We start from the raw sequence: 27,006 nt of genomic DNA, 5'->3' as shown, positions 1-27,006 counted from the left end.
AGTACGGAGAGACAACAGGGTATGCAAGGACAAGCCCCCGATCAGGAAGATCAGGAGGATCAGGAAGTGAGCCAGCAGGGAGGAGAAAGCCAAGTAGGAGCACGACATGCCCCACCCCCACCGGCCATTGACCTGGTGCAAGTATTGAACAACCAGAACCTCTTACTGGAAGCTTTGACCAATGTCGTCACCAACCCAAGACCCCGTGAGCAGAATGCAAATGACAAATTGACAGCCTTTCTGAGGACCAAGCCACCCACCTTTGCAGGCTCCTACAACCCCTTGGACGCAAACGACTGGCTGCGCGTTATCAAGAGGAAACTCGAACCATTTGAGCATGGAGACCGTGACAAGGTCCGTTTAGCTGCTCACCAGCTCACTGGAACTGCTTTAGCTTGGTGGGAAAACTACTGTGCAGCTGCGCAGGATGCCTCCACTATTACTTGGAATGAGTTTGTGGATGAATTCCGTCGCTATCACATCCCAGCAGCCACCATGAAGCGCAAGGCAGATGAGTTCCGTGAGCTGCAGCAAGGCAACAAGTCAGTTGAAGAGTACACATACCAGTTCATAGAACTAGCTCGCTATGCACCGGAGGAAGTAGACAAGGATAAAAAGAAGCAGGATATGTTCAGAAAGGGTTTAAATGCAGAACTCAAGAAGCTGCTTTCCCCATGCATCTACCCAGACTTCAACACACTGATGAATATGGCTATCATCACTGAAAGAGCCATGGCAGAGGAAAAGAGAGACAATAAGCGTAAGTTCCTAGAAGCCAAAGCTCGCCAGCAGGACCGTTTCCAGAAACCAAGGCACTTTGGCCCTCCGGCGACCAAGTCCCAAGCCCCTATGCAGTATAGGACCCAGCCACAAGCTACTGGCTCTCAAGCCCCCAACACCCAGCTTAGACAATTCAAGAGCCAGAGCACCATGAAGGTCCCACAGAGTAATACAAGCCAAGTTACTGCCAGCAGCAATCCCCGAGCATGCTACAACTGCCGTGAGATAGGACACTTCATTGCCAATTGCCCATATGCCAATAACAAGCTGGCGGCACCAGCCCTCTCCAACTCAGTGAATGGACCAAGGCCAGCCTTATCAGGAGCCAATCATGTACCCATCCGCAATAACAATACCGGCAACAACAACCAGCAGATGGGACCGCCCCAGCAGTCCTTCGGACGAGCCCGCATCAACCACATCAATGCCAGGAGGCTCAGGACGCTCAGGGCGTAGTGCTCGGTGAGTTCCTAGTCAGCTCAGTTTTGGCAACAATATTGTTTGATTCCGGAGCATCACATTCATTCGTATCCTCAAGTTTTGTGGAAAAACACAATATACCTACAGTGCTACTTAAGACACCCCTATTAACCCGAACGCCTGGAGGTGAGATTAAGTGCCGGCTGGGTTGTTCTAGGGTAAGGATCATCTTAAGTGGGGTAGAGTTCCTAGCAGACCTAGTAGTACTTAAGTCTAAAGGCATAGATGTGATCCTTGGAATGGATTGGTTAAGCCTGCACAATGGCCTTATAAGTTGTGCTGACAAGGTGGTACACCTAACCAACCCAGAAGGAGTGCAAGTAACCTGCCACACTCGGGGAAGTGGACCGGATCCAATGGTTTTTAGCATGGAAGCTAAACTTTTGGAAGAAGTTCCAGTAATAAATGAATACTCAGACGTTTTCCCGGAAGAACTCCCGGGGATGCCGCCAGATAGGGATATAGAGTTTGTCATTGACCTTGTCCCTGGAACCTCTCCTATAGCTAAGAGACCCTATAGGATGGCAGCCTCTGAATTGGCAGAACTAAAGAGACAACTGGAAGAGTTACAACAAAGTGGGTTCATTAGGCCGAGCTCATCACCATGGGGAGCTCCGGTCTTGTTTGTCAAGAAGAAGGACGGAAGCATGAGGATGTGCGTGGATTACCGCACACTAAATGAAGTCACCATCAAGAACAAATACCCCCTTCCCAGAATTGATGACCTCTTTGATCAGTTGAAGGGAGCCAAGTATTTCTCCAAAATAGACCTAAGGTCGGGATATCACCAACTCAAGATTAAGGAAAGTGATATTCCCAAGACGGCCTTCGTCACCCGCTATGGGCAATATGAGTTTACCGTGATGTCCTTTGGACTCACCAATGCACCTGCTTATTTCATGAACCTCATGAATAAGGTGTTTATGGAAGAGTTAGATAAGTTTGTCGTAGTTTTCATTGACGACATACTTATTTACTCCAAGAGTGTCGATGAACATGAGCAGCACCTACGAGTGGTTCTGGAAAAGTTGAGAGTGCACAAGCTCTACGCCAAGTTCAGCAAGTGTGAATTTTGGCTTGAGAAAGTAGCATTTCTTGGTCACATCTTGACCGCGGAAGGAGTAGCAGTGGACCCCGAAAAAGTCGAAGCAGTCTCCAATTGGCAGCAACCAACCAATGTTAGTGAAATCAGGAGCTTTCTCGGTTTAGCCGGATATTACCGGAGATTTATTGAAGGATTTTCCAAGATAGCCCGACCCATGACAGAGCTACTCAAGAAAGAGAAGAAGTTCACCTGGACCGAGTCATGTGAGAGAAGCTTCCAGGAGTTAAAGAGAAGACTGACAACCGCCCCGGTACTAACCTTGCCAGACATCCAACGGGACTTTGTCATTTATTGTGATGCATCCCGTCAAGGATTAGGATGTGTCCTTATGCAAGGTGGGAAAGTAGTGGCATATGCCTCCCGACAACTCAAACCTCATGAGCAGAATTACCCGACCCATGACTTGGAATTGGCAGCCGTAGTACATGCCCTCAAGATTTGGAGGCACTATCTGATTGGGAATAGGTGTGAGATCTACACGGACCATAAGAGCTTAAAATACATCTTCACCCAGCCAGAATTGAACTTAAGGCAAAGAAGGTGGTTAGAACTAGTTAAGGATTATAATGTGGTAATCCATTACCATCCTGGCAAAGCAAACGTGGTAGCAGATGCCTTAAGCCGAAAATCTTATGGACCTAAGAATGCCCACCTTCTAGAAGAGATGGCACAATTAAATGTGCACATCGTCCCCCAGGGTTCCAGTCACAAGTTGAGTGTTCAACCTACTTTAGAGGACCAGATCAGAAAGGCCCAAGGTTCAGATAAGGACTTGATGAGAATCCGCATGCATACGGGGGAAAACAAGGCACCGGATTTCAGAGTGGATGACAAAGGAACCTTATGGTACAAGGATAGAATTTGCGTACCTAAGGAAGGAGAGTTCCGACAGACTATTATGGATGAGGCCCACAACTCAGCATATTCCATCCACCCAGGATCCACCAAGATGTATGTAGATATAAGGCAAAAGTATTGGTGGAGTGGAATGAAAGCGGATATTGCAAGATTCATCGCCCATTGTGATAATTGTCAAAGGATCAAGGCTGAACATCAGAGACCAGCAGGATTGCTGCAACCCTTGCCCATCCCGGTTTGGAAATGGGATGAGATAGGAATGGATTTTGTAGTGGGTTTACCCAAGACACAGAAAGGACATGACTCCATATGGGTGATAGTGGACCGGCTCACAAAAGTCGCTCACTTCCTACCTGTACGGACAAATTATGGTGGAGAAAAGCTAGCACGGCTCTATGTGGATAACATAGTGAAGCTGCATGGCGTACCTAGCAGAATTGTTTCTGATAGAGGAACCCAATTCACCTCTAGATTTTGGAAAAGCTTGCATAAGGCCATGGGCACCAAGTTGGACTTCAGCTCGGCTTATCACCCGCAGACCGACGGTCAAACAGAAAGGGTGAACCAGATTATGGAGGATATGCTAAGAGCATGTGTCCTTACTTATGGCAAGGATTGGGAACAAAGTTTACCGTACGCTGAGTTTTCGTACAACAATGGTTATCAAGCAAGCTTGGGCATGTCACCATTTGAAGCTCTCTATGGGAGAAAGTGCAGGACCCCCCTGATGTGGTCAGAAGTTGAAGAGCGTGCCCTAGTTGGACCCGCACTCATAAAAGAAGCGGAAGAAAGAGTGGCCGAAATTAGAGAGAAACTGAAGGCCGCCCAATCCCGACAGAAGAGTTACTCAGACAAGAAGAGACGAGAAGTAAGCTTCAATCCAGGAGACTTTGTCTATCTCAAGGTTTCACCTATTCGAGGGACTCGGAGATTTCAAGTACATGGGAAGCTAGCCCCTCGGTACATTGGACCGTACCAAGTACTGAAGAGAATTGGAGCTGTAGCATACCGTCTAGAACTACCAGAAGGAATGTCTGACATACACCCAGTATTCCATGTATCCCAACTGAGAAGATGCCTGAGGGTACCCGAAAGAGAACGGGTGACGGAAGAAGAAATAGCTTTACAGAAAGATCTTCGGTTCCAGGAAGTGCCTATCAAGATTTTGGACACGGTCATAAAAAGAACAAGAAACTCCGAAGTACGGATTTGCAGAGTTCAGTGGAGCAGACATGGAGTAGAAGAAGCCACATGGGAGCGCGAAGATGCCCTTAAGAGAGAGTTTCCCCATCTATTTAGAAACCAGCCGAATCTCGAGGACGAGATTCATTTTAAGTGGGGTAGGTTTGTAACGCCCGTGTTTTTACCTTATCTAAATTACAGCACAAACCGCTCGCTAGAAAATATTTTTTCGTCAAGCTCGGATCGTTCCTAAACCCTTACCGTCCGAACTCCTAATCGCCCAAAACATCTCTCGACCTTTCGCCGTCCGACATCCGAAATTGACCGCCATCCTTTCTCTTTTCCTCGACCCCCGCGACGTGCCACGTGCCCAACCCCGCACTCGCGACCGTCACCGCGAATCCCGCCGACGCATTTTCCCTCCCCGCGTGCTCGGCCTCGCGCTCGCGACTGCCGCCGTAAAATCCGCCGACGCCCCCCCCCCCTTTTTCCTTTTTCCCTATTCCCTTTTCCTTTCTCTTTTCTCTGTTCCTGTTTCCTGCTCCTCTCACCTCCCCTGCACGCGCAGCACGGCACCGAGCAGAGCTCAACGCCGGCCACCACCACCACCCCCCGCCCTTTGACGACTCCACAGGAGCCGCCTAACCCGGCCCTCCTCTGCGCGCGCCGTACCCCCCCTTGCCGCCTCGGCGCTCGTGCTTGCCCCGGCGTGCCGCGGCAGAGCAGTGCCGGCCGCCGCGCGTCGCCTCGCCACGGGCCGCCTCCCCCTGCGCCGCACGCCCCCAGGCCGCCCCTCCCCGCTACACGCCACCACCCGCCCTGCGCAGCGACGACCAGCGCCACCGGCCGCCCTGCGCAGCAGCAATCCCACCCCCACCGCCATTACTGGCCGCCCCGAGCTCGCCGGCCTCCACCGCGCCATCCTCCTCCCCGCCCCTTGCCGGCCTATAAGTACCCCCACGCCGCGCCCCGCTGTGACACTCAGGTAATTAGCTTGGCCACACATTAGAGTTTTGGTATGCTTGTATGTTTTAAGTATGGTAAATGTGTATTTTATGTATGCAATATTATGGAAGAAGGGATGTTTATGTAATTAATATTAACTAAAGGTCCTTTTATGCAAAATTGATGGAGATGGGGGAAGAGTTTAAAAGCTTAAGGGTTAGTGTGCAAAAAGTGATATCTGTGGTTTAATTGCAAAAATATATATGAAATTACCATAGGGTATATGTGTAAAAGTAATTTTACTTATGGATTTACATAAAATATGAAATTATTACTAAGTCTATTTTATCTCTAAAACTATTGCTCAAATGCAGATGAACCTTAAAGAGAAGTTGTAGAGTTTGAAAAACCATGCACTTTTGCTTTTTGGACCATCTTCATTTGAGCACTGGTTTAATAGTTACAAGCCCTTTACAGTAAGGTCCCTGCTTTTCTCTGATTTTGCAAATCAGTCCTCAACTGCATCCCTTCCCCTTTCTTCCTCCTGGCGTCTCTGCTCCCCTGTTCTGCTCTGAGTCTCCTGCCGCCGGCACAGTGCTCGGAATTTGGCCACCGCCGGCCATCTTCTGCGTCTTCCCCGCCCACGCGTCGTCCCCTGCTCGTCCACCTCTCTAACCCCCCCCCCTGCTGGCGCCTTACTCGCGTGCCACGGCGTCCGCGCGAGGCCCGCGCCGCCCGCCGGCACCTCTGTCGCCGCTGGGTTTTCTGTGGTTCCTCTCCCCCGTAGCGCCCGTAATCAAGTCTTGCTCGTCGTGCTTATCCTGCTCCACTGCTCTGCCTATAAAAGGATGCCCAGGTCTCTTCGCGCGCGCACAGAAACCGCCGCCTCCTCCTCCATTGCCGCCGCCGGGACCTCGGGCCATCGTGGGACCTTCCCCTCCGCTCTCCCCCTTCTCAAACCAGTAGCACCACTAGCTTTCCCGTGCCCTACCGCATCTCCCCAGCTAGTTCTTCCCCTCCTCCACACGCCGGAGTCACCCTGCCGCCGTGCGCCTCCGGCCGCCAGCCCGGCCCTCCGTGGGCAGCTCGTCTCCGGCCACCCCGAGCCTCCCCAAGACTGCCCACAGGTAGCCTAAGACCTCCTCGTGCTTCCCTCCCTTTCCCCCCTCGCCGCCGGCGACTTCCCCGGCCGGAATTTGGCCGGACATGTGTTCCCCCACCGCCGGCCATGGCCCTGGACCTGATTGCTCTCTGAGTTTTCCTTCCAGGGGGTTAGATGTAAAACGCAGGGACTGATGTGTAAAGGATGCCTGTTATTTCATGTGAAAGCATTTTCCTGTCTTGTAAAATTCGTAGTAATTCATAGAAAAATCCAAAAAATAGCAAAACTAGTTTTGTTAGAAAATAGATTTCAAACTCTATGACTTTTGTTAATAGAGTTTAGTTTGAAACAAAATATTTCTACCTGTATTTTAAATCTAAGATTAAGGGGTAATATACACTTAGCCTTGTCATTTCATGCTTTGATATTTATGAAGTTTGGCATGAATGTTCTAGGTAACTTTATACAAAGTTTCAAACTCAAATTTGATTTAAACCTAACTTCTTTCAAATTTGAACTTTCAAATTTGAAATATTAACTAAACCTATTGTGTAACCTTTTGTAATTGAAATCTATTGTCTTTCTTTAATGTGATATTATTTGATGTTTAATGTATAATCAAATCTCCAAAACCTATGATCTTTTATTTAAAAGTTTTGAATTTATTTTGATTCATTTCAAATTCAAATTTAAATGTTTTAGTACTTGTTTGCAACAAACTCAGCAATGTCTTTGTAATTCCTTTATAAATAGTGCTTCAAACCTAAACCTCTTTATTTTATGAATTCTTGTGTGTTAATTGGGTGAGTTACAACATTTGAAATGTGAAATCAAATTTAAATTTTACCTTATTTATTTTATTGCATCTCATATAGAATCAACGACACTTGACGACGGGGACTACGAATTGGTGCTAGGACAAGACCAAGGCTTTTCCGAAGATCCAGCACAAGTCGTCGAGGAACTAACTGAAGCTCCGAACCCGAGTTCGGAAATCTCTGACACTCCTGCCCTCAACCCTACTCTAGAAGGCAGGCCCCGGACATATCCCATTACTTTATTTACACTGCAAGCTATGCCTATCTATATTATATCTTGCATTAAGTCTAGAAGTTGAAGTGAAACCCTAGATGCATGAATCCTAGGAATCCAATGTAATGCTTCCGAGTCCTTATCGGTTAGATGCTTCGCTAATAGGACCGGTAGAAGTCGGGTGATTTCCTGTCACTCGCGCGATATAGGAGTTGCATGCTTACATTTCTCCAACCACTATAAGGATGACGGACAGGGTCATGTGCTGTATCATGACCTGAGGTTTTACCCTGTCTGTTTTGATAAAAGTCTTAAGGTCGAAATGTGTGGTAGTGGTGGCTAAGTTTTTGAAAGTACTAGCCACATACCGCGAAATATGGTAAGCGGTAAGCCTAGTACCCGATTGGCCCGGCAAATGGACGCGCTCCCACCACTCGACTTTTATTTTATGTTTACACGCACCGACATGTGGGAGTACGTTCAGCAAGGCAGACAGGAATACGGGTTTTGTAGTCGCGCTACAGACGTATGTCCTGTACACATTGGGTGTGCGTACGGTCCTGCAGTCGCTTGTGGTGGCCCCGATCCATAACCCGGAATATGAGGGAAACGGTTGCTCGGAACACCGTGTCGGTACTCCGAGCGTGTGAGTTAGGTTTACCTTGCAAGGTTAAATTCGATTCGAATCGTCCACCTCTCACGAGGATTGAGATTACTTATCCCTTTTACCACATTGAGTAAGAAGTGGAACTAATGATGGATAATCTTGATGAATGATAATCACTACCTTGCTTGCTTAGTGTAGGTGCTAATCTAGAATAATTACTCAACTAGAAGATGAAAGCTAAAACTTGAAAGTAGTACATACTCTTTGTTACTTTTCAGCTAAAAATAAACCCAGAGCCTTTACAATGCCTTCATGAGTCTAGTTATGGGCTAAGTATACCCAGCCCCGGGTAAGCCTTGCTGAGTATTAGAATACTCAGCCTTGCCAATATCTGTTTCAGGTATAACCTTCGAAAATCCCACGGACAACCTTGTGTGGCCAACGTCCGTTCCTTTTGGCTGGTCCGTGGAGTGGGACCCGTCCCCGGCCGGCACAGACCCTCCGGAGTGACACCAGGCCCTGGGCTAAGCTTGGTGTTCGCCTTCGCGACATGTGTAGTCGCGTAGAAACTTTTTCTTCCGCTGTGAGTTTAGACAAGCTGTTACGCTTGTCAGTTTGAACAGGGTTTGTGTAAATTTATTTATCTTTGAACTCGGTTTGTAATAATGTATGTATGGTTGTAAATTAAAAGTTGATGAGCTATTCCGGGATGTGAACTCGCCTTCGTGCGAGGTAAACCTGCTTCGATCCTGCTGAACCGTGGTTGTATCGGGCGGAGACCCGACAGACCAAAGGATTGTTCCGTTTGAAGTGCGTTGGTCTGATTGCGGTTGTACGGCGATCAATAGCGCACTTGAGCTGGAATAATTCGAGCGGTTCTGCCACAGATGGTATCAGAGCTGTAGGTTTACTTTTACATCCGGAGAAGCTCTTAAAAAGTGTTTCTGGATAAAAGTTGCCAACAAATGAATTTACAAAGTACGTTGGATCCGTTAAGATTGTGCTTAGAACGTAAAGCCCTAGGGGTTTATATGGGAAAATATCAGGTGGCTAATAGTATCTATATATGTATAGATAGTTCTGACTTGCAGCACTACTTTCTGTCAAAACTTAAATTCCTGCACAATCCAACTTTACTTTCCGTAACAACATCTACGAACGGAGGTAAGAAGGTAAGGATCCTCAGCCAACTGAGGGAGCTTGGCCTTCCCGTCGGTGATGCGAACCGAACGCTGTTTCTCAAGCAGTGGCCTACTTGAGATGCTGCCAATATACCAACTTAGGTTGATTATATTGGGAGTATATGGTTCGGCGCAGGGTATGGCAATCGCTGTTCATACCCCCGCATTTTGCGGTACCCCCCGTGAATACGTTGTTTTGATAACGTATGTTAACGTTGTCTGTACGGCGGTAATTGTACAGATGCTGTTTCTATAGTGAACAGTAATGTTTGGGGACGCTTTCATGTCGTGCTGCCATGAAAGGTTCATGAAATATATATATGTGTGTATTCTTCTGCAGGTACACTAACCACGATTATGCTATTAGGATGCGTAGGGTTTATCGATTAGTTGTATATAGTGAGAGACATATGGTTATGCCACCGAAACTTACTACATAAGTCCGAACATATTCGGCAGTTGTTTTGGTTGTGAGGACGAGTAGTGCGTGCATGCATAATCTGTTAACAAAAGGGATTTTCATATATGAAGGATATGTTGTTTGTCTTTGGAATGGGCTAATGGAGTTCTAAGGATAGTATTAGGTTGGGTATCCTATATAGAATTCTAGGTTTTCATCTGATTATCATGTGATATCCAGGTAGTTAGATAATTAGATGTTAAGTTTGGGTATAATATATGTAAGCAGGATATAGTGTATACAACCTGTACAAAGCAGTAAGGGTATATTTGTAAATTATGAATTTTATAAATTCTTATATGCAAGTGTGTGAAAATGTGCATAAGTGTCAAAATTTCAGTTGGCTATAGAAAAGAAAAGAGCAAAGGTTAAATAAACACTAAGGGAAATAGACTTTATATGAAATTAAGGACCTTTGTGTAATTAATACAAACGTATAAGGATTTACATGTGAAATGGTAAAAGATAAAAGTAAAACTTAGTTTTACCTAAGGACTAAAGTGTAAAAAGAACTAGTCATGATTACTGCAGAAAGAATTACAAAAAGGACCCCAAACATTAGGGCATTTTGTTTTAATTAACACATAAAGGTTAAAATTTGAATTGTGTTCAAAAACTAAAAATAAAACCGTACCCTTTAAGATTTCAAACCCAAGCCTTAAAACAATATTGTAGAGTTTGAAAAACTCTACAACTTTCATGTTGAGCACTTTTCCATTTGACCTTTGTAGCAGTAGGAAAATTTTAGTTTACAGTGGGGTCCCTGAACTTTTTGAGAATTGCAAATAGATCCCCTGACACCTCTCTGCTTCGTCTACCTCTGACCACGCCGCTTCCTCCTCTGCTCTGCGTCTGCCGCCGCCGCCCCACCGCCGGCACGGCTTCCCGAGCACCACCTCCAGCTCCTGCGCGTACCCACGCGTCGCCTGAAGGCCTTCCCACCGCACTAGCCATTCCTCGGTGTCGCCCTGTGCACACGCCACGGTGACCCGACCGCCCATCGGCCGCCACCACATCGCCGCCGTGGAGGACGCCTGACCAGGCCGTAAAGCCCTTCCCTTTCACGCGCACAAGCACTACCAGAACCTCTACATTCTATTTCCCCATTTTGCCGTAGTGTTTCCTGAACCCTACACCCACATTCCGCGCTGTTCTTCTCTCCCAGCTCCGGCCGCGCTCGGCACCGCCGTGGGCAGCCCATCTCAAGCCACTTCACGCCACCACTGTACTCTAGCTTGCACCACGCCACCCCTACGACACTCCCGGACCTGCCAATCGAGTTCTTGAGGCCTTACATTGGCTCCCCGACGAGCTCCCCGAGCTTTCTTGTCGCCGCCGTGACCGGTCTACCGTGGGACTCCACCTTCCGGCCTCCCCTAGCCCCAGTTGACCCCGGCCTGAGCTCCAGCACACCCCCAGGCAGCTCCCCGACCTCTCCACCGTCGTCCAAAGGCACCAGAACACTGCCCCACCGAGCCACTTCGCCGCCGGCCGCAGGTCCTCGTCGCGCCGCCGCTCCGAGCCGCCTCTCTCCAATTCCCGGCTCGCGTAGGTGCGCATCGAGCCCTGGATGCTCTCCCGCCCCTCTGTTCCCATCCCTAGAGCTCGCCGTCGCCGGAATAGGCTGGTCAACGTCGGGTTGTTATCTTGACCGAGGGGGGGGGGAATTGGAGGAAGGACTGCGGGTTAAAAGAAACGAAAGTTTGGGGGGTTTTGTGCTAAGTTCCAGGGACTGATGTGTAAACCTTATTTGAGTTCTTGCTGTGAACTTTGAAAATGCATAGAAAACAGTAGAAAAATCAGAAAAATATGAAATCGGTTGGGTTAGAAACCTTGTGATGAACTCTGCAACTTTTATTTTATCACCATGCCATGAAAGTACATAGTTTGTTCTGTATTTTAAATGCTAGTAAAAGGATGCATTAATTAAATCTTGTGATCCTTAGCCCTGTTGCTGTTAGTTTTTGGAGCATGTGTTGTAGGTAATGTAAATAGCTCTGTGTAAATTTTTGAGGCCTAGATCAGCTCTCTAGCTAGAGTATTTGGTTACTTTTGTTATAAGTTAATAAAAGCTTGGCAATTTAATTTCAGAAGTATCTATGCATATTTAGGGATGAAATTTTTACTATAGTCTAGTCTTTATAAGTGTGATATAACATAAAAATTTGAGAAACAGAAACCAAATATAACTTGAGTTATAAATTTCAAACTTAAATTTTAAGATAAATCATAAGTAATAATTAGAATGCATGAAAATTTATGAAACTTTTCTAGAATGTTAGGCTTGAGTAGTTTATGATGTTCTTAAATTTTGAACCCTAATTGTAGTGTAAAACTCTAGTTGTAATTACACCTTAAAATTTCAAATCTTGATCTTGTTTAAAATTAAGTAAGTTGTTATTTATTGTATAAAATATCTAGAGTAATGTTATTTCAATTAAACCCACCTAGGGTAATTTCCATAAGTATTAATTTAATTTTACTAAATTATAATTTGCCTAAGATTAATTCAAGGTTAACCATAATTAAATAATAACCTAAAGTTAATTACAATATTTAGCTAATAAATGGGAATTACTAAGTGTGTGTAGTGTTGCTCAAGGTAATTAGATACACTACTTAATGTAGCTAAATTGGATATTTAAGATAACCCACCCCGGCTGCCTAACGAGACTAATTAGTTTAATTAGTACTCGATAAATGACTGCCCAGTACGGGGTAGTTAGATTATCGCCGTAATGTAATTTTCTTTAAGTTAGATTGCAACTTTATTGTGAATTAAATAAAAATATATGCAGTTTACTTATAACCTTGCATCTCATATAGACTCGACCACTCTCACCGACGGAGATTATCAATTGATCCCGGAACAAGAAGAAGGTTATTCTGAAGACCCCGGGACTCTTGTCACAGATTTCTCTGAAGCCCCGAACCAAGGTTCGGAAGATAATAGTTTGACTAACCCCAACCCTATCAGCGAAGGCAAGCCCCGGACATAACCCCTACCTTATTACACTGCAACCTATATTATTTATATATATCTCTATTTATGCATTAGGTTCTTAGGAGTTGTTTGGAAACTTAGTTGCATCACTCTAGGAACCAATGTAATGAACACTAGAACTGGAGTCCGACTAGCTGCTTTGCTTATAGGACCGGTAAAAGTCGAGTGATTTCCTGTCACTCGCGCGATATAGGAATTGTAATGTTTACATTCCTGCTATCACTATAAGGATGCCGGACGGGATTTTTATGAGGTATCATAATTGAGATGATACCCCGTCTGTGTTGTGGAATTGATAAGGTCGCAGTGTGTGGTAGCGGTGGTTAAGCTTTTGAAAGTACTAGCCACATGCCGTGAAATATGGTAAGCGGTAAGCCTAGTAACCGATCGGCCCGAGGAGTGGACATACCTCCCACCACATGTATTTGCTTCTTTTGGTTACTTTGTTCGACGTGTAGGCATACGTGTTGCTAGGCAACCAGGAGTACGGGTTTTGTAGTCGCGCTACAGACGTACGTCCTGCACTTTTGTAGTGCGTATGACCTGCAGTCGCTTGTGGTGGCCCTGATCCACGAGTCGGAATGAAAGGCAAACGGTTGCTTCGGAACTACCCTGTGGTGTTCCAAGCGTGTGTGTTAGGTTTACCTTGCAAGGGTTGAATCTCGATTCAGAATCGTCCGCCTCTCACGATGTATGAGACTGCTTACCCCCTTTATCACATAGAGTAACAAGAGCAATTATGTGATTATTAAAGATGATGTTTGAGTAAAGATTCTACCATGTTTGGATAGTTATAGGTGCTTACCTAGAATGGTTAAACAACTAGAACCTGAAAGCTAAAAATTGAAAATAAGGATCTACTCTTTGTTGCTTTTCAGCTGAAAACCCTACCCAAAGCTAAAAGCCATCATGAGTCTAGTTATGGGCTAAGATATACCCAATTCCGGGTAAGTCTTGCTGAGTATTAGTATACTCAGCCTTGCTTTCATTTATTTACTTCAGGTAATCCTTCTGAGGAGCCCGCATTCATTACACCGTGGCCTTACCCTTTGCCTGATGGTTGGTCCGTGGAATGGGATCCGTCCCCGGCCAACACAGACTCCACCGAGTGATATTATGCCAGGGCTAGCATAATATCTGTAATAACGTCGTGTATATTAATTACGCTTTTCAAACTCCGCTGCTTTAACCAGAAACTTGAACTTGTGTTGTAATAAACTCTCCTCAGTGAGAACAAATGTTATTTTGTATATTTTTGTAATATAACTGCCTGTGGTGCACATTATTTTGGCATTGTATCTCTGGACTCACCTTCGTGTGAGGTACCTTGTTGGATCCTGCGTTCGGTGGTTCATCGGGACGTTACCCGACAGACCAATAGTTTTATACCGCTTGAAGTGCGAGGTAGCCCTTCATTGAGGACTCACGTACTTGAACCGGTATAATTCAGGTTGGTTCTGCCACATATCAGTCCTTGCTGTTATCAACATTGACTATCTTGTTCTGTTTATCTTGTGCTCTCTTAACAAGATAAAAAGTTCCACCATTTGCATTCTGGTCGCAGATGGCAACACCTTCTAACGTTTTCTGGGATTCGGAGGGGCATCTTCATACTAATGCCCTCCATTGGGAAGGTTTTCCACGTCTACTTTGGGAGTCCTTGCAGTCTTTTTACTACACGGAGCCTCCTCAGTATGATGCTGTCGAGTTTATGGAGGATGGGATTCATAGAGCTCATGTCGTAATGACAATTCCACAGCATCCATTTCACTCTCAATGGTCGCCCATCGAAGTTAATGTAATGGGTTATCGTATCGTGGATACTATTGAAGCAGCGGCATTAGAGGCAATCTACCGTTTCTGTATTCAGCATCCAAAAGAAGTTGCAGGAAAGCCCATTGGGTTATTCTCCATGACAAACCCCAATGAGCCAGAATGGAATCTCAGAATCGTCCCTGAGAGTCATAGATTGGATGGTCCACCGGAGGAAGCACTCCAAGGGATGATGCGGTTTATGAATGTACAATATCATTATCATCTACTTCTGCATCATGAGTTGGGCCGAGCAATCTATATTGCCCGAGGTCACTATAGAGAAGCTGATAGACAAAATACTCAAGTGGATCAGCTTCAGGCTTTAGTGACTCAAAAGGAAGAGATTATCGCGGCACGGGATGAAACCATCCATCATCGTGAAGATCAGATCAACGAGAGTGATCACATAATCACTCAGCGAGATACTGTTATTGAATTTCTACAGGCACAAGTTCAAGATCTGATCCTTGCGGTGGATGATGCTCAAGCTCAGATTGAAGAATTGCAGCAGCCCCCGATTCCTCCCGTTGCACCTGCAGCACCTGAAGCTGAAGAAGAAGATCCAGAGGAGATTGAAGGAGTCTCAGAACTTGATTCTGAGCATGGAGATCCTGACATCAGTCCCCATCATTCCTCTTCTGGTAGCCAGTCATCAGTGGGAAACCTTGATGACTTTTAGCACGTCACTCTCCTTGCTGTAGCTGGATGTAACTTAGGTGGTGTGTAGTTTACCTAGTTATAAAGCCACTTGTGGTAGTGTGGCATGTACTTTTAGGTAAGAGGTTGTAACAGTTTGAGTGTGTTGATGTAAGATGTAAGGATATTAATATCTATGTAGCAATCCAAATCCTGAGTTTTTGTTATCCTATTCAATATCGGTGCATCTGTTACAAGTGGATTGAATGGGACATATGCGTTACAAGTCTGTTTGATAATTGCATATTATCTGAAATTGGAGCAAGATTATGGTTAACAATGGATGTCTCCTTGATTTCAGATGGTTGGAGCTACTCGTGGAACCCCGGAAGGATTCCGGGCAGGACAACCTGGTAGTTCTCAGCAACCACCACCGCCACCTCCAAACCTGGCCGAGGTTATGGCCCGGCAAACCGAGCTTCTAAATCAACTTGTACAAGCTCAGATGGGCCATTTCCAGCAGCAACCTCGAGGCTGAGGAGAACCTCTATCGGCCACTTATCAGGACTTTCTCAGCACCCAACCTCCTTTATTCCATAAGGCCGATGAGCCTCTGGACGCAGATGCCTGGTTGCGGACTATCGAGTCTAAGTTCACTTTACTGTCAGCTCCATGTTCAGAGGAGAACAAGGTGCTCTTCGCAGCCCAGCAACTCCGAGGCCAAGCACGTCTTTGGTGGGATCAATTTCATGCAATGCAACCCGCCGAACACGTGGTCATTTGGGATGAGTTTCGGACTGCATTCCGAGCACATCATATACCAGCAGGACTCATTGAGCGAAAGCTCAATGAATTTTTAAGTCTGACCCAAGGTACCCGTACAGTTACACAGTATGCACAGGTTTTCAATCACCTGTGCCAGTATGTGGGATCACATGCGGACACGGATGCCTGCAAATGTGATCGCTTCCGTCGAGGCTTAAACACCAAGCTCAAGGAATGGCTGAATTTAGTAAAGGCCAATGATTTCAATGAGTTGGTCAATATGGCCATTACTCAGGAAGATTGCATTGCCGCCCACCGAGCGGAAAAGAAACGGAAGGTACCTACAGGACCTGCAACTCCACAGCCGCCGCGGTATCGGTTGATTCCGAGCAATGCCCCTCGAGCTCCACCTCGTAATACTTTGTCTGGTAGATGGGTAGCCCGACCTCCCCAGCAAGCACAATTCAACCGACCACCTCTGCCCCAAACTCAACAACAACCCCAACAAGGTCTGCGGCCGAGCTTTCCGCCAGCTACTCCAGGAAACAACAATAATCGTTGTTTCAATTGCGGAAGCCCGTCCCACTTCATTAAGGATTGCCCTCAACCTAGGAAATCATTCCAAGGGCAAACATCTAATCCAAACTACAAGGGCAAGGGTAAGAGACAAGTGGTGCAGGTCCGACAAGGGAGGGTGAATCTCACTACACTCTCCGAACTCCCTGAAGGGGCACCAATACTGACGGGTACATTTTCTATCAACCATTACCCCGTTACTATTCTTTTTGATACTGGTGCTACCCATAGTTTTATCAATACAAAGTTAGGGACTAAGATAGGCTTGGAAATTTGTCCTGTTAATGGGATATATGTGATAACAACTCCTGGTGGTAATATCTCTGCCAATCACGTCTGTAGAGGTGTACCAATTCAAATGGGCAACCATCTGATGAGGGCAGATTTATTATTGTTAGACCTAAAAGGAACGGACGTTCTTTTAGGAATGAATTGGATGACCCAGTACCATATATCCATAGATATCCATTCCCGCATGGTGGAGATAGGTTCATTAGAGAACGAACCTACTCTTCTTTATCTCCCACCATCGAAGTCGTTCAACTCTTACACCTATGCCGTATCTGGGGTCAAGCTAGAAGATATTCCAGTCGTCTGTGAATATCCAGATGTATTTCCGGATGACTTACCCGGAATGCCCCCAGACAGAGATATCGAGTTCATTATAGAACTCCAACCTGGTACAGCCCCTATCTCTAAGAGACCTTACCGAATGCCTCCTAATGAGTTAGCTGAGTTAAAAACCCAACTCCAAGATCTCTTAGACAAAGGCTTCATTCGTCCAAGTGCATCACCATGGGGTTGTCCAGCCTTATTTGTGAAAAAGAAAGACAATAGCTTGAGGCTATGTGTCGATTACCGTCCTCTCAATGCGGTGACCATCAAAAATAAGTATCCTCTACCCCGCATTGATATCCTCTTTGATCAATTAGCCGGAGCCAAGGTGTTTTCTAAAATAGATCTTCGTTCCGGCTACCACCAAATTAAGATTCGGCCCAGTGATATTCCAAAAACAGCCTTCTCCACTCGGTATGGTCTATACGAGTATCTTGTCATGTCCTTTGGTCTCACTAATGCTCCAGCTTATTTCATGTACCTCATGAATTCCGTTTTCATGCAAGAACTCGACAAGTTTCTTGTGGTCTTTATTGATGACATCTTGATCTATTCTAAAACTCCAGAAGATCATGCTAAGCATCTCCATATCATCCTTCAGCGATTAAGAGACCACCACCTGTATGCCAAATTCTCTAAATGTGAATTTTGGCTAGATACCGTCAAATTCTTGGGCCATACCATTTCTGGTGATGGAATATCCGTCGATCCCAATAAAGTACAAGAAGTGATGGACTGGGAACCCCCGACCTCCGTCCATCAAATTCGTAGTTTTCTCGGTCTAGCTGGCTATTATCATCGTTTCATTCCTAACTTCTCCAGAATAGCCAAACCTATGACCGAACTACTAAAGAAAGGTGCGAAATTCTCCTGGGATCAAAAATGCGAAGATGCATTTCATATTCTCAGAAATCATCTTACGACTGCTCCAGTCTTAGCTCAACCTGATGTCTCAAAGTCTTTTGACATCTACTGTGATGCATCGGGAACTGGACTTGGTTGTGTACTTATGCAAGACAACCGAGTAATTGCATATGCATCACGAGCACTTAGGGTTCATGAACAAAACTACCCTACTCATGATCTTGAACTTGCAGCTGTTATTCATGCCCTAAAGATCTGGAGACACCATCTGATGGGTACGAAATGTCATATCTACACTGATCATAAAAGCCTCAAGTATATTTTTACCCAGGCAAATCTGAATATGAGGCAAAGGCGCTGGCTAGAACTTATCAAAGATTATGATTTGGAGGTCCATTATCATCCAGGCAAGGCCAATGTCGTTGCGGATGCCCTTAGTCGCAAAGCGCATTGTTCCTGCCTATCCGTTGAAGCATTCAACGAGACTCTCTGTTGGGAAATGAGTAAGCTCAACTTAGAGATCCTTTCCCAAGGTGACTTAAACCATCTTTTGGTTGAAGCTACATTTAGAGATAGCATTGTTCTAGCACAACAGCGTAATAAAGGGGTCAGAGTCATTAAACAGAAAATAACACAAGGAGAAGGGAAGTATAAATGCTTCCGAGTTGATTCTAAAGGAGTGTTATGGTTCAATGAACGTATTGTTGTACCCAGGGACCATAAGCTCCGCAAGCAAATAATGGACGAAGCCCACTTGTCCAAATTCTCTATACATCCTGGCAGTACGAAGATGTATCAGGATCTAAAACAGAACTTTTGGTGGACTCGTATGAGACGAGAGATTGCCAAATATGTGTCAGAATGTGATATCTGCCAAAGAGTCAAAGCCAGTCATTTGAAGACTGCTGGTATCCTTCAACCTCTACCCATTCCCTCATGGAAGTGGGAGGATATCAGTATGGACTTTATTGTTGGCTTGCCCAACACTTCTCGGAGGCATGACTCTATTTGGGTAATCGTTGATCGATTAACCAAGACTGCACATTTCCTTCCCGTGCATACTACGTATATTGCCAAGAAGTATGCCGAGATCTATTTAGATCAAATTGTTCGTCTTCATAGAGTACCTAAGATGATCATTTCTGATCGTGGAGCACAATTTGTTGCTAGGTTCTGGGAGCAGCTTCATGATGCTCTTGGGACTAAATTAATTCGAAGCTCTGCCTATCATCCTCAGACAGATGGGCAAACTGAACGAATAAACCAGATTCTAGAAGATATGCTCCGAGCTTGTGTACTCCAATTTGACAAAAACTGGGATAAATACTTGTCATTAGCAGAATTCTCTTACAATAACAGCTATCAGACAAGTATTAAGATGGCCCCATTTGAAGCTTTATACGGTCGCCGATGTCGGACTCCTTTGAATTGGTCACAAACCGGCGAGCGTAAAAATTTTGGACCCGATCTAGTTGTGGAAGCAGAGGATAAAGTCAGGCTTATCCAAAACAATCTAAAGGCCGCCCAATCTCGACAGAAAAGCTACGTTGATATACGAAGAAGACCATTACAGTTTCACTTTGGAGACTTCGTATATCTTCGAGTATCTCCCACCCGAGGCGTTCAAAGATTCGGTGTAAAAGGGAAACTTGCTCCTCGATACATCGGACCTTTTGAAATCCTTGAAATCTGTGGACCTGTAGCTTATCGTCTCCAACTTCCTCCTCAATTAGCAGCCATCCATAACATCTTTCATGTATCCCAACTCAGAAAGTGTGTTAAGATCCCCACCGAAGTCATCAATTCCCAAGCTATCGAAATCGAACCAGATCTGACCTATACAGAGCATCCAATCAAAATCCTAGACACTAAAGAGAGAAGCACCAGAAGAGAAACCACCAGAATGTACAAGATTCAATGGAACCATCACACGAAAGAAGAAGCGACATGGGAAACCGAATCTTATCTTCGGCATAATTTTCCCGCCAACTTCTTCCAAACCAACCTCCAAGCTTGATCCTTCCATTCCTTTCCATTCCGGAATCTCGAGACGAGATTCTTTTTAGGGGGGAAGGCTGTGACACTCAGGTAATTAGCTTGGCCACACATTAGAGTTTTGGTATGCTTGTATGTTTTAAGTATGGTAAATGTGTATTTTATGTATGCAATATTATGGAAGAAGGGATGTTTATGTAATTAATATTAACTAAAGGTCCTTTTATGCAAAATTGATGGAGATGGGGGAAGAGTTTAAAAGCTTAAGGGTTAGTATCAAAAAGTGATATCTGTGGTTAAATTGCAAAAATATATATGAAATTACCATAGGGTATATGTGTAAAAGTAATTTTACTTATGGATTTACATAAAATATGAAATTATTACTAAGTCTATTTTATCTCTAAAACTATTGCTCAAATGCAGATGAACCTTAAAGAGAAGTTGTAGAGTTTGAAAAACCATGCACTTTTGCTTTTTGGACCATCTTCATTTGAGCACTGGTTTAATAGTTGCAAGCCCTTTACAGTAAGGTCCCTGCTTTTCTCTGATTTTGCAAATCAGTCCTCAACTGCATCCCTTCCCCTTTCTTCCTCCTGGCGTCTCTGCTCCCCTGTTCTGCTCTGAGTCTCCTGCCGCCGGCACAGTGCTCGGAATTTGGCCACCGCCGGCCATCTTCTGCGTCTTCCCCGCCCACGCGTCGTCCCCTGCTCGTCCACCTCTCTAACCCCCCCTGCTGGCGCCTTACTCGCGTGCCACGGCGTCCGCGCGAGGCCCGCGCCGCCCGCCGGCACCTCTGTCGCCGCCGGGTTTTCTGTGGTTCCTCTCCCCCGTAGCGCCCGTAATCAAGTCTTGCTCGTCGTGCTTATCCTGCTCCACTGCTCTGCCTATAAAAGGATGCCCAGGTCTCTTCGCGCGTGCACAGAAACCGCCGCCTCCTCCTCCATTGCCGCCGCCGGGACCTCGGGCCATCGTGGGACCTTCCCCTCCGCTCTCCCCCTTCTCAAACCAGTAGCACCACTAGCTTTCCCGTGCCCTACCGCATCTCCCCAGCTAGTTCTTCCCCTCCTCCACACGCCGGAGTCACCCCGCCGCCGTGCGCCTCCGGCCGCCGGCCCGGCCCTCCATGGGCAGCTCGTCTCCGGCCACCCCGAGCCTCCCCAAGACTGCCCACAGGTAGCCCAAGACCTCCTCGTGCTTCCCTCCCTTTCCCCCCTTGCCGCCGGCGACTTCCCCGGCCGGAATTTGGCCGGACATGTGTTCCCCCACCGCCGGCCATGGCCCTGGACCTGATTGCTCTCTGAGTTTTCCATCCAGGGGGTTAGATGTAAAACGCAGGGACTGATGTGTAAAGGATGCCTGTTATTTCATGTGAAAGCATTTTCCTATCTTGTAAAATTCGTAGTAATTCATAGAAAAATCCAAAAATAGCAAAACCAGTTTTGTTAGAAAATAGATTCCAAACTCTATGACTTTTGTTAATAGAGTTTAGTTTGAAACAAAATATTTCTACCTGTATTTTAAATCTAAGATTAAGGGGTAATATACACTTAACCTTGTCATTTCATGCTTTGATATTTATGAAGTTTGACATGAATGTTCTAGGTAACTTTATACAAAGTTTCAAACTCAAATTTGATTTAAACCTAACTTCTTTCAAATTTGAACTTTCAAATTTGAAATATTAACTAAACCTATTGTGTAACCTTTTGTAATTGAAATCTATTGTCTTTCTTTAATGTGATATTATTTGATGTTTAATGTATAATCAAATCTCCAAAACCTATGATCTTTTATTTAAAAGTTTTGAATTTATTTTGATTCATTTCAAATTCAAATTTAAATGTTTTAGTACTTGTTCGCAACAAACTCAGCAATGTCTTTGTAATTCCTTTATAAATAGTGCTTCAAACCTAAACCTCTTTATTTTATGAATTCTTGTGTGTTAATTGGGTGAGTTACAACATTTGAAATGTGAAATCAAATTTAAATTTTACCTTATTTATTTTATTGCATCTCATATAGAATCAACGACACTTGACGACGGGGACTACGAATTGGTGCTAGGACAAGACCAAGGCTTTTCCGAAGATCCAGCACAAGTCGTCAAGGAACTAACTGAAGCTCCGAACCCGAGTTCGGAAATCTCTGACACTCCTGCCCTCAACCCTACTCTAGAAGGCAAGCCCCGGACATATCCCATTACTTTATTTACACTGCAAGCTATGCCTATCTATATTATATCTTGCATTAAGTCTAGGAGTTGAAGTGAAACTCTAGATGCATGAATCCTAGGAATCCAATGTAATGCTTCCGAGTCCTTATCGGTTAGATGCTTCGCTAATAGGACCGGTAGAAGTCGGGTGATTTCCTGTCACTCGCGCGATATAGGAGTTGCATGTTTACATTTCTGCAACCACTATAAGGATGACGGACAGGGTCATGTGTTGTATCATGACCTGAGGTTTTACCCTGTCTGTTTTGATAAAAGTCTTAAGGTCGAAATGTGTGGTAGTGGTGGCTAAGTTTTTGAAAGTACTAGCCACATACCGCGAAATATGGTAAGCGGTAAGCCTAATACCCGATTGGCCCGGCAAATGGACGCGCTCCCACCACTCGACTTTTATTTTATGTTTACACGCACCGACATGTGGGAGTACGTTCTGCAAGGCAGACAAGAATACGGGTTTTGTAGTCGCGCTACAGACGTATGTCCTGTACACATTGGGTGTGCGTACGGTCCTGCAGTCGCTTGTGGTGGCCCCGATCCATAACCCGGAATATGAGGGAAACGGTTGCTCGGAACACCCTGTCGGTACTCCGAGCGTGTGAGTTAGGTTTACCTTGCAAGGTTAAATTCGATTCGAATCGTCCGCCTCTCACGAGGATTGAGATTACTTATCCCTTTTACCACATTGAGTAAGAAGTGGAACTAATGATGGATAATCTTGATGAATGATAATCACTACCTTGCTTGCTTAGTGTAGGTGCTAATCTAGAATAATTACTCAACTAGAAGATGAAAGCTAAAACTTGAAAGTAGTACATACTCTTTGTTACTTTTCAGCTGAAAATAAACCCAGAGCCTTTACAATGCCTTCATGAGTCTAGTTATGGGCTAAGTATACCCAGCCCCGGGTAAGCCTTGCTGAGTATTAGAATACTCAGCCTTGCCAATATCTGTTTCAGGTATAACCTTCGAAAATCCCACGGACAACCTTGTGTGGCCAACGTCCGTTCCTTTTGGCTGGTCCGTGGAGTGGGACCCATCCCCGGCCAGCACAGACCCTCCGGAGTGACACCAGGCCCTGGGCTAAGCTTGGTGTTCGCCTTCGCGACATGTGTAGTCGCGTAGAAACTTTTTCTTCCGCTGTGAGTTTAGACAAGTTGTTACGCTTGTCAGTTTGAACATGGTTTGTGTAAATTTATTTATCTTTGAACTCGGTTTGTAATAATGTATGTATGGTTGTAAATTAAAAGTTGATGAGCTATTCCGGGATGTGAACTCGCCTTCGTGCGAGGTAAACCTGCTTCGATCCTGCTGAACCGTGGTTGTATCGGGCGGAGACCCGACAGACCAAAGGATTGTTCCGTTTGAAGTGCGTTGGTCTGATTGCGGTTGTACGGCGATCAATAGCGCACTTGAGCCGGAATAATTCGAGCGGTTCTGCCACACCCGCCATCACCACAATCTTCCCCCGCAGCCCTAGCCCCTTCCCCAGCCCTGCACTGCTGCCGCCGCTAGGTCCTCCGCCCGCCGCCCCTGGCCCTTGTGGGCAGCCCGCCTCGCGCCACCCCGGCTCGTGGTGAGTGGTGGAACGGGTTCCCCTCACTCCCCTCTCCGTGTAGCCCCTACCCCCGGCCGCCGCCGTGCCCTAGGGCCGCCGGGATTGGTGGCGCCGCCGGCCCCTATCCCCTCCCCTGCTCCTGGTAACGGGAGGAGGAAGAAGGGCACATTTGCCCTGAACCCCTGCCCCTTTTGCTTATCCCCTTAAGAGCCCCACTTTCCTTTAATCCCTTTTCCAAATAAAACCCCCCTGCTCATTCTATTTAGGAAGTGAACCCCCCTCCTATACAAAATAATTACGGATAGACCCCCGACCCTTTCCAGGGTACTCTAGGTATTTCCAGAAATCCTAATCAAGCCCTCCCCTTTCCAACAGTAATTACGAATAGGTCCTTGGACCCTTATCCCTTCCCTAAAACCCCGTTCAGCCTATCATTTCATGCGCCAAAAACCTTCCGTTTGCCCTGAAACTTTACCACGCCATTTCTAGCATAATGTCAGCCCTGCCATCAAGAAATCTCCCGAAAATCTTCCTTCTACCACAGTTTCTTAAGTTATTCCTGATTCGGGCTTGTAAATAAAACTTTTAATTCTTTTTCCTTATGGAATGTTTGTTTGTGTGCGCCGTAGATCACGAGGTGACCGAGGGAGAACCCGTCGATGAGCAGTACCGCGAGCAAGAGTCCGAGAACCAGTGCCGTGAGCCCGAACCTGAAGGACAGTACCTCGATCAGGACTTCCCGGAAGGCTTTGTGAATGGCAAGTCCAATCCCGTCCTTTGATGCATATTTATCCCAGTTTTATAAATACAACCTATTAGCCTGTTTTATAAAATGCATCGTTTTATTGCAAGATATGGTTGGATAGCCACCCCTTGATTGATATGACCACTCCTTGATGACCTAGGATTTGCTTCGCTAGACGTTACCTACCGCTAAAGATGCTTATTACCTGTCATCCCCTTAATTGTATATTTCAAACCATGACCACAAGCGCTTTACCAAAAATAAGGGCACAAGGGTTTTTAAAGGATAAAATGGGGTTTTGAGAAAATAAAAGCAAGACATAATCTGACGAGATGGATGGCGTTTTCTGTGTGAAATGCCACTAGTGTGCTTGTACCTTTGTGGTTGAGCATGAACGGGAGATGTCCGTCTGGTCAATATAAGGATGAACTGAGGTGTCATCTTGCCTAACCCAATTATCGTACAACCACTCGACCGTTGTGTGGGCAACGGCTTAGCATGAACCCCACTAGTTGTTCTACTAGCCAAAAAGGAGAGCGGGTGAGCAACGGGAGACTATGGAGAAGGAATACGATCTGTGTGAGTTATATTCCGGTTATGACTTTGTTGATGGGTCATTAACCCCATGGTAGCTTCCGTGTTGGCTAGTTAGATTCAGCTAAGGTGGGTAATGGCTTTGTTAGGATCCGCCGCGACATTAAGGTGTTCGTAGCGCGGTACCCTACTTGTGGGTAAAGTGTACAACCTCTGCAGAGTGTAAAACCTATTCGAATAGCCGTGTCCACGGTATTGGACGCGTTATGGCATGGTCACTTCAATAGATGTTTCGGGATGATTGGTTTTGAGGCGTGAGTTGTTTTGAATGTACTCGGCAGTTGCGCAGTAAGCTACTGTGGACGCCGAGTCCAATGTCACTAAAACTTGGATCCTTTGTATAGGATCAACCCTACTCATGATTCGATTACTATAATAATGTTTTGAGAAAGTGCTTTTGATAAATAAACCCTTGCATACGTAAAATCTTGCTTTATCGCAAATAAACCCCAACCCCACCCTTGATATAACCGTGCATGATCTCTGTTATCACCCCCCCTTCCGCGGGTGTGGTTGGACTTGTTGAGTACCTTTGTACTCACCCTATATATATGTGTGGTTTTCTCAGAGGAAGATCCGGACTACGTGATTGGAAACGACGAATAAGGGTTGTGTCCGCGCCCAACTTTGCCTGTGGTGTTGGCCCTCCGCAAGATGCTCCTGCTAGCGTGTTACTCTGAGCCCGAGCTGGATCCCACGTGGGTCGTGCTTTGGTGTATTACCATAGCTATTTTATTACTAGTTATCGTTTGTATCGAGTGCCCGCCTCCTCAGAGGTTTGTACGATAATGTACCATCTGATGTAATAAATGTGTATCAGCCTCCTGGGACTGATTGTTATATCACATTTAAGTCACCTCGAATGAGGGGACGCTTCACTCGAGGATTTCCCGGGATGATTGGTAGTATCGATTGCATGCATTGGGAGTGGGGTGCTTGTCCGGTTGGTTGGCAAGGGCAGTATGTTGGACGAAAGGGTCGACCGACTGTTGTCCTTGAGGCTATTGCAACAAAAGACTTGCGTGTGTGGCATGCATTTTTCGGAATGCCGGGTTCAAGCAATGACCTCAATGTGTTGGATCGGTCTCATGTGTTTGATGATCTGTTGAATGGAAGAACTCACCCTGTAGAATTCTTTGTGAATGGAAATAAGTATGACATGGCTTATTATCTAGCTGATAAGATATATCCTGATTGGGCGACGTTTGTTAAAACTAAGAGTGACCCTATGAATCCCAAGGACAGTACATTTGCTGAAGCTCAAGAAGCTGCAAGAAAGGATGTGGAGCGCTGTTTCGGTGTTCTTCGGTCCAAGTTTCGGATTATTCAGCAAGCAGGCAGACTGTGGAGTCCTCAGGATATGAATACTATAATGCGGGCATGTATCATTCTTCACAACATGGTTATAGAGTCGGAGAGAGACATGGAGACAGATGAGAACGAGTTTCGTGAGGCCAATGACCCACCAATGGTCAGGGACAGAACAGTTGCCGAACTCAATGACTTCATGGCTGCATACTATAAGATCTAGGACCGGCCTAACTCACACCGCCTGCAACAAGATCTCATCGATCACCATTGGAGCTTGAAAGGAAATGAATTAGGGCCATATGCGCGTAGGGCTCGTTAGTAGTGGACATTTGACATATCTGATCAGTAGTTGAAGTAGTGTGATTTTGTGTTCAGTGTGTTGCTGTGGTGGCAGATCACTATAATTTCAGATTACGTACTTGAAGTACCCGTAGGTGATTTTGTGTTCAGTGTGTTGCTGTGGTGGCAGATCACTGTAATTTCAGATTACGTACTTGAAGTACCCGTAGGTGATTTTGTGTTCCGTGTGTTGCTGTGGTGGCAGATCACTGTAATTTCAGATTAGG

At 45.6% G+C, this 27,006-nt stretch overlaps 1 protein-coding gene across 1 annotated transcript in view; it reads left to right on the top strand.

Moving 5' to 3' along the window:
- Positions 1 to 26,660, top strand: part of LOC112892652 — a 32,584-nt gene extending 5,924 nt beyond the window's left edge. Inside the window, exon 3 of the mRNA XM_025959786.1 lies at positions 26,260 to 26,660. Coding sequence (XP_025815571.1) covers positions 26,260 to 26,660 — 401 coding nt within the window. The remainder of the gene's footprint in view (positions 1 to 26,259) is intronic.
- Positions 26,661 to 27,006: the final 346 nt, after the last annotated feature.

This window comes from Panicum hallii, chromosome 5 (genome assembly GCF_002211085.1).
Source record: "Panicum hallii strain FIL2 chromosome 5, PHallii_v3.1, whole genome shotgun sequence".
Lineage (NCBI taxonomy): Eukaryota > Viridiplantae > Streptophyta > Magnoliopsida > Poales > Poaceae > Panicum > Panicum hallii.
Note: the sequence above shows the minus strand (reverse complement) of the source record. Positions and strands in the feature narration are given on the sequence as shown.